Below are 14,277 nucleotides of genomic sequence, written 5' to 3'. Positions count from 1 at the left end.
TCCCAAAATGATTGGGATTTGGGCATCTTCGGCCATGTCAAGAACAATAAAATAAACAGGAATGAAAAACTTACCAACCTTAATGGGAACATCTTCCAAAACTCCCAAAGGGCATTTTATAGAACGGTCCACCATTTGCAATGTGACACTAGTGCATTTTAAGACTCCCATATTAAGCTTAGCACAAATAGAGTAAGGTATTACACTCACACTAGCACCTAAATCGCATAAAGCTTTATCAATTTGGTAGGTGCCAATTGTGCATGGAATAGAAAAGCTACCGGGATCTTTTAACTTAGGAGGGGACTTGTCTTGCAAAAGAGCACTCACCTCGGCGGTGAGAGCTATTGTTTCAACCTCATCAAAAGTCCTCTTCTTAGTTAAAATGTCTTTCATGAACTTAGTGTAAGATGGAATTTGAGTGATTAATTCGGTAAAAGGAACGGTTACCTGTAGATTCTTCACAACTTCCATGAATTTACCGAATTGGGAATTCTTTTGATGCTTTGCCAATCTATGAGAAAATGGCACTTTGCCTTTTTCCGGAATCTTTGCTTCAACATCTTTCTTTGGAGGAACATCCTCCACTTCCTTGACTTTCTCAACAACAACAAGTGGGTCATCCACTTCTTGGGAATTTCTTCAATTTCCTTATCATTTGGAGAGACCTCCAACTCAACAAGTACCTCCTCATCATCTTTGGGCATGGATGGCCCATCATATTTCGTACCACTTCTTAAGGAGATAGCATTAAGGGTAGCATGTGGTTGCTCACCTTGAGGGGGTAGTTGACCCGATTTCCTTGAGGAGCTAGATGAGGCCAATTGAGCCATTTGTTGCTCCAACATTTTGATTGCGGCATTTTGAGCTTGCTCATTCTTTTGGATTTGAGTCAACAATTCCTTTTGCATACGGATTATTAAGCCCTCAAGCTTACCCCTCTCTTGGTTATTTTGTTGGGCATTTTGTTGTGGAGGTTGAGTTTGTTGGAAATTTTTTTGTGGGGGCCTTTGTTGATTTTGATACCCCGGTGGAGGGATATATTTTTGTTATTGAGGGACATAGGCATTTTGTTGTGGTGGGGGTTGTGGTTGAGGATTTAGCACATTGTTGCTTCTATAAGACATATTCGGGTTTAATCTTGAATTTGGGTTATATGTGTTTGAGAATGTACCCGGTGGATAAGCATTTTGTGCATTTTGTCTTAAAGCTAAAAAGGCATTTACCTCTTCAATGGGAGCTTGGCAATGAGCGGCATAGTGACCCGCACCTCCGCAACCTTCACACACAACGATTTGGCTCGTTGAAGACATGGCATTGACTTGTTGAATGGAATCTCTAGCATCCCTTTCCGCCAATTGTTGTTGGAGCAAAGTAATTTGAGCTAGCAAAACAGAGTTGTTAGAGGATTCTCCGTTACCTTTAGATGGCACAACTCGGGAATTTACATATTGGGCATCATGGACCGCCATAGATTCGATCGTGGCATGAGCAAGGTCGGTGTCAATTTGATCAAACCGCCCATTGTTGGCGGAATCAAGAATCCTTCGGGACTCGGCACAACATCCATTGTAGAATGTTATTGCTAGAAACCAATCATCTAGCCCATGATGTGGGCATTGCCTTTGAAGCTCTTTGTACCTCTCCCAAGCCTCATATAAGCTCTCAAGAGCTTGTTGACGAAATCCGGTGATTTGGCTCCTCAAAGTTTGAGTTTTCTCCGGTGGGAAAAACTTTTGATAGAAAGCAAGAGCCAAAGTCTCCCAATTGGTGATTCCCATGGCGGTGCGGTCAAGGCTATTGATCCAAAGCTTGGCCTTGTCCTTCAATGAGAAAGGGAAAATTATTTCCCTTATTTGAGCTTGGGTGACGCCCGTTTGACGGATCATGGAGCAATAGTCACAAAAGTTTTGCACATGCAAATTGGGATCCTCCGAAGGACTTCCTCCAAATTGCTTCCTCTCCACAAGGCTAATGAAAGCCGGTTTGATCTCGAAGTCCGGCGCGGTGATTTGAGTGGTTGTGATTCCGGCCGGAAGCATGGCCGCGGTGGGCTTTGAGTGATCGGAAAGTTTCACCATCTGGAGATGATTAACTTGAAACCTCCTCCTCTTCAAGGGCTTCTAAATCGTCTAAGTAAGACTTTCTAGCACTTTCAACTTGTACGGGAGAAGTGGCTTCTTTCACTTCCCTCCACAAACGTCGTCTTCTCCTAAATGTTTTCTCGGGATCGGAATCCGGTGAAAGCAATTCTCCACTACGAGAGGACCTGGGCATAAAACAAAAATTTCTAGAGAAGCGATAAGTAACGGTCTCAAAGGACAAGTGTTCCCCAAGACAAAGGAAAACAAGATAAAAATCGACAATTCAAAAAGCAATAAAACAGTTTCCCCGGCAACGGCGCCAAAATTTGATAGGCTTATCGCATACCTATGCAAAGATAATTTCCCTAGACACAAATTAATGTAGTAATAGGGGTCGAACACAAGGAAACGGGAATTACTTCGTGAATTGCTATGGGTAGATTTTTATCAAGGTCGATTACGATTTGGGTTTGGTTTGTTTGGTTTGATGATTAATGGAAATTGCAATGTAAATAATATGATAAAAGATAGTCTAAAGGGTTCGGGTCACTCATGAAAAGGTAAACATATGAACATGATAAACTTGATACTAATAATCTTGTCAATTACTTATGCTTAAAGATACCCACCTTACGGTATTAGTATCAACCATAGACCGGGTCCTAGAAAAACTCTCGTCCATGACTAGGTCGTCTTACCACACATGCTTAGTCTAATTCAATTCTGTGCCTCTCGACTTTAGAACGAATTAACAAGTTTTAATCTACGACTACGGCCGATAATCAAAGATTAAGCGTAACAAAGCAAACATGTGATGGGAGCAATTGATCAATATTATTATGAACTTTATTTAATCATATTATATGTTTGATTTTGCATGGCTCCCCTAGCCTTTAGACTAGAGAATTTAGCTACTCATACTAAGATGTAAAATATAAACTAAATTGTAAGGAATGTTGAACATGGTTATATGAATTATACAAATTAGGTGATATAACATACGAAAAGAACAAAGCTAAAGTAAATATGAAATATTTGATTATAATAACTATGTGATAACTAAAGCAATGATGTAAATTGTAAACTTGTAATAAGAAATACCTTATAAAGGAGGACTTGTATGGAAGAACAAACAACTAATAACCAAAAGATTGAATAACAAATGCTTGAGAATCTCTTGAAATACAAATTGTTGAAAGATTAACTAAAGAATGCTTAAACAACTTAAACTTGAAATGAAAACTAATGAGAGAAAACTTATAATGCTTGAGGCTTATTGTAGTAAGCTTGGACGTAAACTTTGATGCCTAAAACCTAGGAATACCTCTCCTATTTATAGGAGAGGATAAGGAAACAAAAGAAACCATAGGGCATGCAACCCCGATCGGGGCCGCCAACCCCGATCGGGGCCGTGTGTTCCTCAGTATTTTGCCTTAATTCCTCTCTTAATTCCTTGGAGAATCCTATGTGGGTGATTAAATGTGCGATTAATCACCCGGTTAATGCTTGCATTTGGCATCTTAAGATCTTTTGGAATCCCATGCTTTCCCCTTGACTTTTGACTTGCAATTTTAGGCTTGACTTGGATGTTTGATCTCATTTGTATTTTGCTAATTGATCTAACAAATTCTCATGCAAAAATCCATGCAACTTGAGGCACAAAGTCCATGCAACATCCAATCCTTAGTCCATTTGGTCTTCTTTCCTCTTAGCTTGCAATTTCTAGTACTTTGTAGTTATTTTAGCTCCAAAAAGCTTATTCTCTACAAAATATGTCAAAGTATCCAAAACAACTAGAAATGCACACATTAGCTATAAAACACTCAAGATAAGTGCTAAAGACATGTAAAATCAAGCTAATATAGGGGGTTAAAATGTATAAAATATGCACTTATCAGCATTACATATAATATGTACATGATAAGGTTATTTTCAGTCGTTTGCCTTAGTTAAAATAAATCCTATACTACTACTAACAAGATAGCTAGCGGTAAGTCAGGGTTGAATCCATAGGGAGGCGATGATTATCTAGCTTGTTGATGTTTAGAGTGTCTTAAGGTAACCAATTATGGGGGTTTGTTTGATTCGATTTCTAACAGCTAATTGCAATGTAAAATAAGGATGAATAACAATAATATTAAAGAGTCTAGGGATTCGAGTTCACTAGGTAGTCATTAAAGGGTAGGATTTAATTCATAGATTATTGAGCAATTTATATTGTTGAAAGTCATATGATCAGTCGATTCTAATATGTCTTTTTAGATCTAACTTAACATGTAATCGCTATCATTAAGTCGGTCTAATTCAATTATCGTGGCCTATACTAGTCTTAACCCTGTCGGTGATAATCCTAGTTTATGCGATACTAATTAATCAATTCTGATCAGTAATCAACTAATTAGAGGTAAAACAATAATTGAACAACAATAGAAAGCAATTTAACAATCAATTCATAATAATCCCTTTTCTAACAACCTAGGTCCCCTTTCACCCTAGATGATAAGTTTAACTACTCATACTAATTATAATAGCAACAATAACAATAATAGAAGGCATAATTAAGGACATGAAAGATGAACAAGCAATTGAAATTATAATTATTGAAAGATTAGAACAATACCGTAAAGTAGCAATGTTTAGATCCGGAAGGAAGAACAATAAAATTAAACTAAACTAAGTATTTTAGAGAGTTTTTAGAGTAACTATGCTAAACCTAAAGAAAATAAAGCGTAATTAACCTAGGATACGAGTTTAGGTATTTATAATAAAACATAACCGAGTTAAGGAAAATTGCGGGAATTATAGAAAATAATGGTTCCTCGATCGAGCCTAGGGCTACTCGATCGAGTCACCACTTCCTCAATCGAGCCTGGTCATACTCGATCGTGGCACTAAAGTTCAGGAACCCCAACTCTCGACATTGCAAATTTTAATTGATTAGGTTGGTTCCTCGATCGAGCCTCACTATACTCGATCGAGGAACCAACTTCCTACTTCGCGCACTAAACTTCAAGCGGCCGCCATTTCTTCGTTACTTGTCAGAAACAAGCAATTTTTGCAGCATTGGAAAGCTAAGAAGATAAGCTTGCACCCCCGAGCTAGAATCACTTGGATATCAGTTGTAAAACTCGAGATACAACTCTTCAAAAAAGGCACTAGTAATAAGAAGCTCTTTTCTTCGTGTTTTCTTCTTAACTTCTCTTCCTTCATTCTTATGGATTCTCGTGCCATGCTTCGTGTGTCCCTTCATGCCTACTCTACGATGCCCATTTCATTCCCTTGCTCCTCAAATGCATCATTCCTACATTAAACATCAAAAAGCGGAAGTATCGACATTCTAACATAAAAGGTATGTAATTAACATAATTTAGCACGAAATCGTATCAAAAGCAATTAAGAGGAGGCATAAATATGTATATAATTATGACTCATCAAACTCCCCCAAACCATCTCTTTTCTTGTCCTCAAGTAAAGCATCACACAATACATAAGGCAATCATACAAATGGCGAATAAACAACTCAGAGCTAATGTTTAATGCACATACAAATCCCAAACCATCCATATCTGTAACAAAGTAATGACTAAAGTGTACCAATAAAACAAATTCAAAGGTACGGGAAATAGAAAATGTAGCTCAAGTCTCAAGTCACCATACTATAGATAAATGCCAAATACCTTTCGATCTTGCAAGACAAATTAGTCGGATTCTCGCGGATTTAACTCATGCACTCATAAGTATATAGGGTGAGTTATATGTGAAGATAGAAAGAAGTAGAAACACTAACTCAACTTATGAAATATGCATGCAATCTAATGTGATAGGGATTTCCCAACTAATATGCAATCATCATATGCAGACAAAAGTACATGTATCATGGACAATAAGGATGGCAAATGGGTTAAAGGGATAGAAATCGTTTTTGTGCCAAAGCACGTTATGGATATGTGGAGCTAAGATGGTAGTCGCAGTGCTAACTAAAACCGAAACCAAATCTTAAAATAACAAATGAACCCAACTTAAAGAAATGATCTCAACTTTACAACATATGAGAGCTAACAAACTACTATCCAATTATGCATTTGACTCTAATAACCATCCTTTTGATCCTTGACAAAACCAAATGAAGAGGGTAAGACTCGAACTTTTTTTTTTTAGACAACGGTGTACTATTAAAAACATAAAAGGAAACTACATAACGTTCTGGTACAAAAACCAATTAGAGTATGAAAACAGGGGAACTGAAGGGCCCTAAGCTACTAGAAACCCATGAAACCTCGTTAAAACTATAAAAGGAATAAGACGAAGACGGTAGACGACGTTTTTTGACTGGTGGATGATAAAGGTTATCAAACTGAATCATGTGAGCGTCCTTTCTTTTATTCCCCTTGCCTTCTGCAACCGTTTTAGTGTACCTCCAAAAAGAAGATAAAAGCTCGACAGAAACCAAAGATCGTTTCTTCAAATAACCAGTAGGCCGTGACATATGACCTCGATAATTGGTCTGCTCCACCTTGCAGCTACATTTCTTGCTTAGATGCTCTTTAACTGCCGTAAATTCAATCTGAGTCGTGGAAACCTTGCTAAAAGAATATGAATCGGACGTTAGACGTTTCTTCTTATTAATATGAAATATAGCCTCCTTGTTCAACTGCTCGACATTTTCTGATATCGCAAGACTTGAAATCATATTATGCTTCTGAGCCGAAAGACCGGAAGAAGGAACCACTGCTTCCCTTGAAAATTCTTCATGGGTAGTTCCCGTCAAAGTTTTCTTTTGAGGAAGGTTGTGAACACGCACTGACATAGTAGTTAAAAGATTTTGCTGGTGAACATAAATTGTCTTACCTTCAAGCAAGTTTTTATAAGAGTTGGCGTCGATCCTAAGGTTGGAATGACCTCTGCCTTGTTTCTTGAAGGTGAATAGCCCATCCCCTTGATCCTGATTGGAGTAAGGAGCCTTATCGACATTTATTCCAGAGTTACAACACACTTCATTACTAACACAACCGGTACTATCCAACACCATAGTATCTGAAGACGATGCAATATCAGTTCTAGAATCCGACTTCACTGATGTGCAACTTGTAGCGTCCGCTGCAGAATTTGGCAGCACATCAACTTCTTGTATACGGGGAAAAGAAACTAACTTTTCACCTTGTTGAATATCACTTGTATTTAAACAATCCATGACAACTCGCTGAGCATTTTGATTAAAGACGAGAGATTTTTTAACTTCCTCTAACTCTCCAATAATATCCTTATTATGCGGTTCTATCAAACGAGCCGCCTCCAAAGCACACTTTGCCTCTGAAAATCTATTCAAACCTCTAAGAGTTACAGTAGAATTGAAAAAACCTTAGCATTGTGATGGAAGAAATTTAAAACCATTGAACAGATTGATAGAGCTCCTTCAAACGCGAGAAACTTATTAGCACAAGCAGCTAAATTAAGTCATAAAGAAACAACAAGTATAATAGACGATTGTAAATCATGATCGATATTGTCATTGAGAGTAGAACACAGTAGGCGACATGCCTTACCGTAACGATAAAACGCAAAATCAAACTGATGCTATCTAAAAAGATTATTACCAAAGTCTTTAAGGGCATTAATCTCAGATAGAGGGGGAAAATCCACTTGTGAAAGAGCTTTATGAAAATCAGCATCATCATCCACTAACTGAGTACAACCATGAACAAAAAAAAACATCGAAGAAAATCGACACTAGACTCGGAAGACATGGTCGAAACAAACTAAAGCAAGAAAACCCCAAACAAAGAACTCCAAATCACTAATTAACAAAGGATCAGGTGGTTCCTTTGATCATTCGATCAGACGATCATTCGAAGCCAATGATTTGATAAATAAAAAGAGGGAAAGACTCGCAAAAGAGAGGAAAGAGAGAAAAAACCTCTCGCCGGTGACCTAAGGAGGTGCGGTGGGGCATCCTAAGGAGGTGCGGTGAGGCCGCCAGCGAGAAAAGGAGAGGAAAAAGCTAAGGCGATAGAGGATATTTTTTGGGGTTTTTTCGAGACTCGTTTTATTTCATTGTTCATTTAAGATTGTCCTCAAACCCTATTCATAATATTATCTACTTGACTTTTTTTTTTCACCCCGACTTATAGACTATTATTGCTCGTATAATGGTAGTATGGTAAGACTAAAATATACGAAGGAAAGCTCTAATATTTTTGCATGTTGGACCCTTATTGCCAGAAGTTACGTATGGAGTATTGCTTATGTGACCACATAGTATGTGTACAAAATAGTTAAATCTCATTATTATTTTCTAGCACCTGAACTAAGACAATGCCCAAGCAAGGTCATGGAGAGGGTCATGACCTTGTTGGGTCATGCTAATCCATAATTAAGTACCACATTAGCATGACCTTGAAGTAGAAGATGTCAATTGGAGGTCAATTGGTGACCTTGAAGTAGAAGAGGTTAATTGGAGGTCAATTTGGTGACCTAGTAAGTGTCACCTTCTAATTGCTTGGGACAGTCATGGGTCGTGACCTAGTAAACAAAAAAATGGGTGGTGACCTAAAGTGGTGACTTTATGCTTGGGACAGTCATGGGTCATGACCTTTTGCTTGGGAGGGTGAAGGTGGGTCAAGAATAATAAGGTGTGATTAAGAGAAAAAAATTTGGTGACCCGATTAAGTCGACCTTCTGCTTGGGGATGGTCTAATGTTTGGACATTGATTTCTTTTAGTCGTGGTTTTTTTTCCTCTTTTATTCTATAATTGATTTTGAATTTATCTTTATTTTATATTAATTCAGACAAAAAAGGCATAGGCTCTCCGTAAGCCAATATTATGTCATTATACAAATAAATTGAACATGAAGAGAGAGATTCTAGAGAGAGAGAGCTCTAAATTTTAGGTAATCTTCCGCCGTTTTCAAAATAATGACGAGAGCTTCTTCGTCTAAACCATCCTCCGCTATTAAAATCACCCAAAATACCCAAAAAAATGTCTACTTTATCGTCTTCTACTCAACCTATTACTAAAAAGACTAGACCTTCACCTTCAGAGGATCTTAAAGAGAAGAATGTGAATAAAGTTGTTGGCATTGCTCCTTTTGACCTTGAGACTGTTGAGGTTGAGGAGAATGCTGAAGAATGGATAGTTCAGGGGAAGAAAAAACAAAACTTGGCAAGTATTCCTGAGGATCCTACGAAGTTCTTGCAGTTTACAGCAGAAGATGTTGTTGAGGAGCTGAAGTATTGGAAATCTGCTATTTATTGTTTTGTTCTAGGAGCCAATCCTCCAGTGGAAGTTGTTGATGGTTTTGTCAGACGCATATGGGCTAATTTTTCCATTGATAAGGTATCCTTTCTCCCTAATGGTATATTCTTGGTTCATTTACAGAATGAGCAGTGTAAGGATGTTGTTCTAAAACAGGGTCATTATCTTTTTGATAACAAACCTCTAATTGTAAGGAGTTGGAATGAGAAAGTGGAATTTACCAAGGATAATGTTAAAACTGTACCTGTTTGGGTTAGGTTAATGGATTTACCACTAAAGTTTTGGGGTAAATGCTTACCCAGAAATCTCTGACCTGGTTGGTAAATATATTCGTAGTGATGTACCCACAATGAAAAAGACTCGTTTAGGGTTTGCCCGTGTTCTGCTTGAGGTTCCCTTTAGTGCCAAAATTGTTGAATGGGTTAAGTTCCTAGATGAAAAGGGTCAAATTGTGAAAATTCGGGTTGAGTGTGAATGGAGACCCATTGTTTGCACTGAATGTGGAGGAGTTGGTCATGAGGGTACTAAGTGTAGGAAACCCAAGTCTAAGGGGCCTACCCAACCTCCTCCTCCCTCTCAGAAGTGGATCCGTAAGAAGTTACAACCTGTGCCTCAGAATGTTGAGCCAACTAAACCAGTACCCCCTGTGGTGTTAGTGCCTAAAACTCCAATTGTGACAACTCCTGAGGAGGTTCAACACAAACTTCAGGTCACTTGGTCTAAAAATGGCACTTATACCCAGGTTAACACTCCTGCCAGACCTCCAATTACTTTTAGTAGACAAGAGATAATCAGAGCAGGAAAATCTCAAACCGCCCTTAGCCAATATACTTTTCAGGATGCCCTCAATATTGCTACACCTAAGCTGGGTATTGGCACTGCTTTGCCTAATGTGTCGCCTAGGGTTGGGGTTGGTACACGTGGTAGTGTGTTACTCCCTCCTGGGAGTAATGTATAGCCTTGGATTTTGGAACATTAAGGGACTGAATTACCCAGCTAAGCAAAAACAAATCAAATGGTTCCTACATTCTCATCAGGTGGGTTTATTTGGTCTCCTCGAGACAAAGGTAAAACCTTTGTCTCTAAATTCTGTAAGGTTAAATATGTGTGATGGTTGGTCCTTATCTACTAATACTTCCTACCATCCTGGAGGTAGAATTTGGGTGCTGTGGAATCCCACTATCTTTCATGTTCAGTTTATGTATTATACTGCACAGCTTATTCACATGGAAATAATTGAAATTAGTACTCAGTTCTATTTTTACTGTACTATGGTCTATGCTTTTAATGACACTGGTGAAAGGAAGGATCTTTGGACTACTTTGAATGGTATCTCTAGCACTATTCGGGGGCCTTGGATGCTTTGTGGGGATTTCAACTGTGTTTTATGTCCTGCTGAGAGACTTGGTGGTCACACAACTGAGAAAGAAATTTCTGATTTTCAGGACTATCTTGATCATTGCCAACTGTTTGATAGTCCTGCTGCTGGTTCCTTCTATACTTGGAATAATAAATAAGATCCTTAGACCAAAGATTATTCTAGATTAGATAGAGTCCTAATTAATGTTGAATGGATTCAAGCTAGGGGAACCTCTTATGCTCATTTCTATAATGAAGGTATTTTTGATCACTCTCCATGTGTGGTTCAAGATGTTAACTCTCATGTGAAAGGAAGGAGGAGTTTTAAATATTATAATATGTGGAGCCAGGTTCCTGATTTCATTCCTTGTATTCAAACTCATTGGAATACTTACTGGCCTGGTACTAAAATGTTTAGAGTGGTTATGAAGCTTAAGGCACTCAAGAAGCCACTTAAAGCTCTCAATCAGCAGCTATTTGCAGATATTGAGAATAGTGCTGCTCATGCTTGGAAAATTTTAGATGCTATACAGGATCAGTTAAAATTGGATCCTACTGATGCTTCTCTGATAAGTAAGGAAAAAGAAGTTGCTGGTGTATACATAAACTTGCAGTCTGCCTGTTATAGCTTCTATCTTCAAAAAACTAAAGCCACTTGGGTTAATCAGGGTGATAATAATACAAGATATTTTCATAGTCTGTTGAAAGGGAGAAGTGCTAAAAACAAGGTTTTTCTTATTGAGGATCACCATGGTGTTACTTGATACGTGCAATTTATATAGTCTTTTTAGCCTTTTATTGCACGCATTTTTGTATCATTTTCAATGCTTTGTATTGCAAAATTCCCCAAATTGGCTACTTTGGTTCGTTTTGTCTCATTTTCAGGAATAGACCTTAGAGTAGCGATATCGTACCTTTTTCGTTCCTCTTAGCATGCATTTTGAGGAGATGGAGATTTAGAGCAGAATGTCCTCGTTCCTCTTTCGGTGGGTAATCAATCAAGTAAGTCTTTCCCTTTGATTCTTGTTGTTTAATTGATCGTTTTCGATCTTAATTAGGGCTAGGGTTTCGAATTTTTTTTTAAATTTGGGAAAATCATGTTGCAATTGTTTAATTGACTGATTAACGGACTTATTTGCATCATATGATGGATAGTAGCACTTTGCCCTCTACTAGTTCTACTGTTACTCCATCCTTTTCTGAGACGGTGGTCCCTACTACTGCCACCGTCACTAGCTCTGGTACTGTTACTGCCGCTGCTATTACTGCAGCTACTGTCCCTTCTACGGTGATGACCCCTGCTGCGTCATCACCAGCCGTCGCAGCTGCTTTCTCGTCAGCTTTAGTGCCTCGACCAGTCACAGGCCGCGCTCCTGGACTGGCTTCTTCTTCTTTGGGTGCTGCTGGACGAGGACGAAAACAGGGTCGAGGAGCCCCTACTCCTAGACGCACTGCTGCCATGTTCCGAGTAGACGATTCCTTGGACCCGCTTCCTGATTTTCCTGAGGTACGTTTCGTGACCTCGCTTCATCGTAAACCTTTTAAGAATTTAATGTGTTGTGACATCACTTCTACTAAATTTTTGTGTCGGAGTTCACTTGAGAGATTGGGGATTTAGGAGCCTGTAGCTGAAATTTTAAACGGGATGAGGATGACCGGGCTGACCACAATGCATGCACTGAACTACGAGCAGCTTACCCTTGAGTTTTTCAGCTCTTTCACCTTCTCGGCTGGTGCATATGACACTAACCCGGAGAGCTCTTGTGTCTCCTTTAGACTGTTTAACCAGACTACTTCTTGGACCTTAGCTGAGTTTGGGAGGCGGTTAGGTTTGTCTTCTCATGGCCATTTGGACCCTCCTCGGAAGGTCCTGCGTTTACTTTGGCCCACCTTGGAACAGACTCCCTTTGAGCAGCGGAGACTGGCTCACGTTCACCTTCCCCCCGGCCCGTTACTTTCTCTGTCTCCTTGGACGGACGATTTTGAGCCTAACAACATTAACAATTTTCAGTTGTCTATTTTAGGGGCTATCTGAACATTGATAGCGCTGCCCCCTTCGTTTTTAACATTGCTTTCTTGACAGCTCAGCATTTTAATACTGTCGGGCTGAAGAAGACGGACAAGATTTCCTGTGGAGGCATAGCCTCCTACCTCGCCCGTTCTCTCTTCACTGACTTTCCCCGTGGCCTGACACACTGAGATAAGGAAGCAGACTTAGATGTTAACGCCATGGAGGCGATGTTTTGGTTAGCTAAGGATCAGCGGACTTGGAAGATCTGTGGTTCCGAGTCCGTGACCTTACCGTTTCCTGACCTACCCTGTCTTTCACCTTTGACCACTATGTCGGGTTGCTTGCCTCCACCTCTACCTTCCTACCACCTCACACTCGCTCCTCCCACTACTTCCGCTCCTAAGAAGCGGAAGAGACCTGAGACTGGAGAGGGGTCCACACCGACTGAGGTTGGGTAGACTTCCAAGCCCATGCCTACACCGACCCCTATCTCTACTCTTTCTGTTACACAGACGGTCTTGCCAACTAATTTTGTTCCTTCTACTCCCTTTGTGGCACCTGAGGTCCTGGACCAAGGGCGTCGTGACGGTTTGCTCCTTGAGATGTGCAGTCGAGTAGCTCATATAGAGCGGGATCAGGCATTTACCTTGTTCCCTCTATACGAGTATCACATGAGGAGAGGACGCCCCATTCCAGATGGCTGGCCACACCCTTCTTTCTACTGGTTCCCGGCAGAGGGGTACCCGCAGCCAGAAAGCGAGGCGGACATAGCTGAGCAGGAGGAGAGAGCTAGAGTTGACGAGAGGAGGAGACGGGAGCAAGAGCGAGATCCTGACTACACAGTGGTGGGTGAGGAGGAGGAGGAGGAGGCTGTTGACGAGTAGCTACTGGTCTACTCACTTCCCCTGTTTTCTTGCTGGTTTGGGGAAGTTCGTATATTTTGTATGTATTTCTACTTTTATTTATTTTCCATCTCTTTATTTATTTATTGTATTCATTCATTTATTGGTTGTTTTATCCCGTTCCCCGTATATATACTACTAGTGTATGCTGGAGGACAACGAGGGCGTTGTCGGTTTTGGTTTGGGGAGGGTATTGCATCCTTTGAGTCTGCATTTGCATTTGTTTTGCATTCACGTTTATTTTCTTATTTGCATCGTATTTTATTTCAAAAAAAATGAAAAAATCACAAAAAAAAATTTAGAAAAACTTAAAAAAAATTCAAAAAATTTCACGTTTACTTTTTCATATAGGTCGAGTCGGAACGGTAGATTTCTGTGATGATTTTGCACTGTAACTTGTCATTTCACTTAAACCTTGCATCTGATTGGCGGTTATTAGCTTTTTCATACCCATAGTCTACGAGTTAATGTTAAAAATACAGCTGATCATATAGACTTGACTTTAAAAAAATTGGCAAACTACTTTAAAATTTCTAAGTTATTAGAGCCATATAACTGGTGTAATTCATGACCAGTTCATGTAGGAATTGAGAGTAGTATACCCCTTGCATAATATGTTCATCACTTTTCACTTTTATGAAATTCGATTGCTTTTTGCTTGCATACAT

General features: G+C 39.4%; 1 protein-coding gene and 1 non-coding gene across 2 annotated transcripts; both read left to right on the top strand.

Annotated features, from left to right (window-relative positions):
• The first annotated feature begins 1,602 nt into the window (after nt 1–1,602).
• Nucleotides 1,603–1,709, top strand: LOC141635023 (small nucleolar RNA R71). Its single transcript, XR_012539732.1, has one exon. It is a non-coding gene; the product is annotated as a small nucleolar RNA R71 (small nucleolar RNA).
• An 8,731-nt stretch (nt 1,710–10,440) lies between these two features.
• On the top strand, nt 10,441–11,460 carry LOC141632772 (uncharacterized). The gene is made up of 2 exons (XM_074445286.1): nt 10,441–10,825; nt 10,955–11,460. Exons 1-2 carry the CDS (start codon nt 10,441–10,443, stop codon nt 11,458–11,460), a joined length of 891 nt encoding a protein of 296 aa, XP_074301387.1.
• Nucleotides 11,461–14,277: the final 2,817 nt, after the last annotated feature.

Source organism: Silene latifolia, chromosome Y (genome assembly GCF_048544455.1).
Source record: "Silene latifolia isolate original U9 population chromosome Y, ASM4854445v1, whole genome shotgun sequence".
Taxonomy (NCBI): Eukaryota; Viridiplantae; Streptophyta; class Magnoliopsida; order Caryophyllales; family Caryophyllaceae; genus Silene; species Silene latifolia.
The sequence above is the reverse complement of the archived record's forward strand: the minus strand, read 5'-3'. Positions and strand labels throughout refer to the sequence as shown.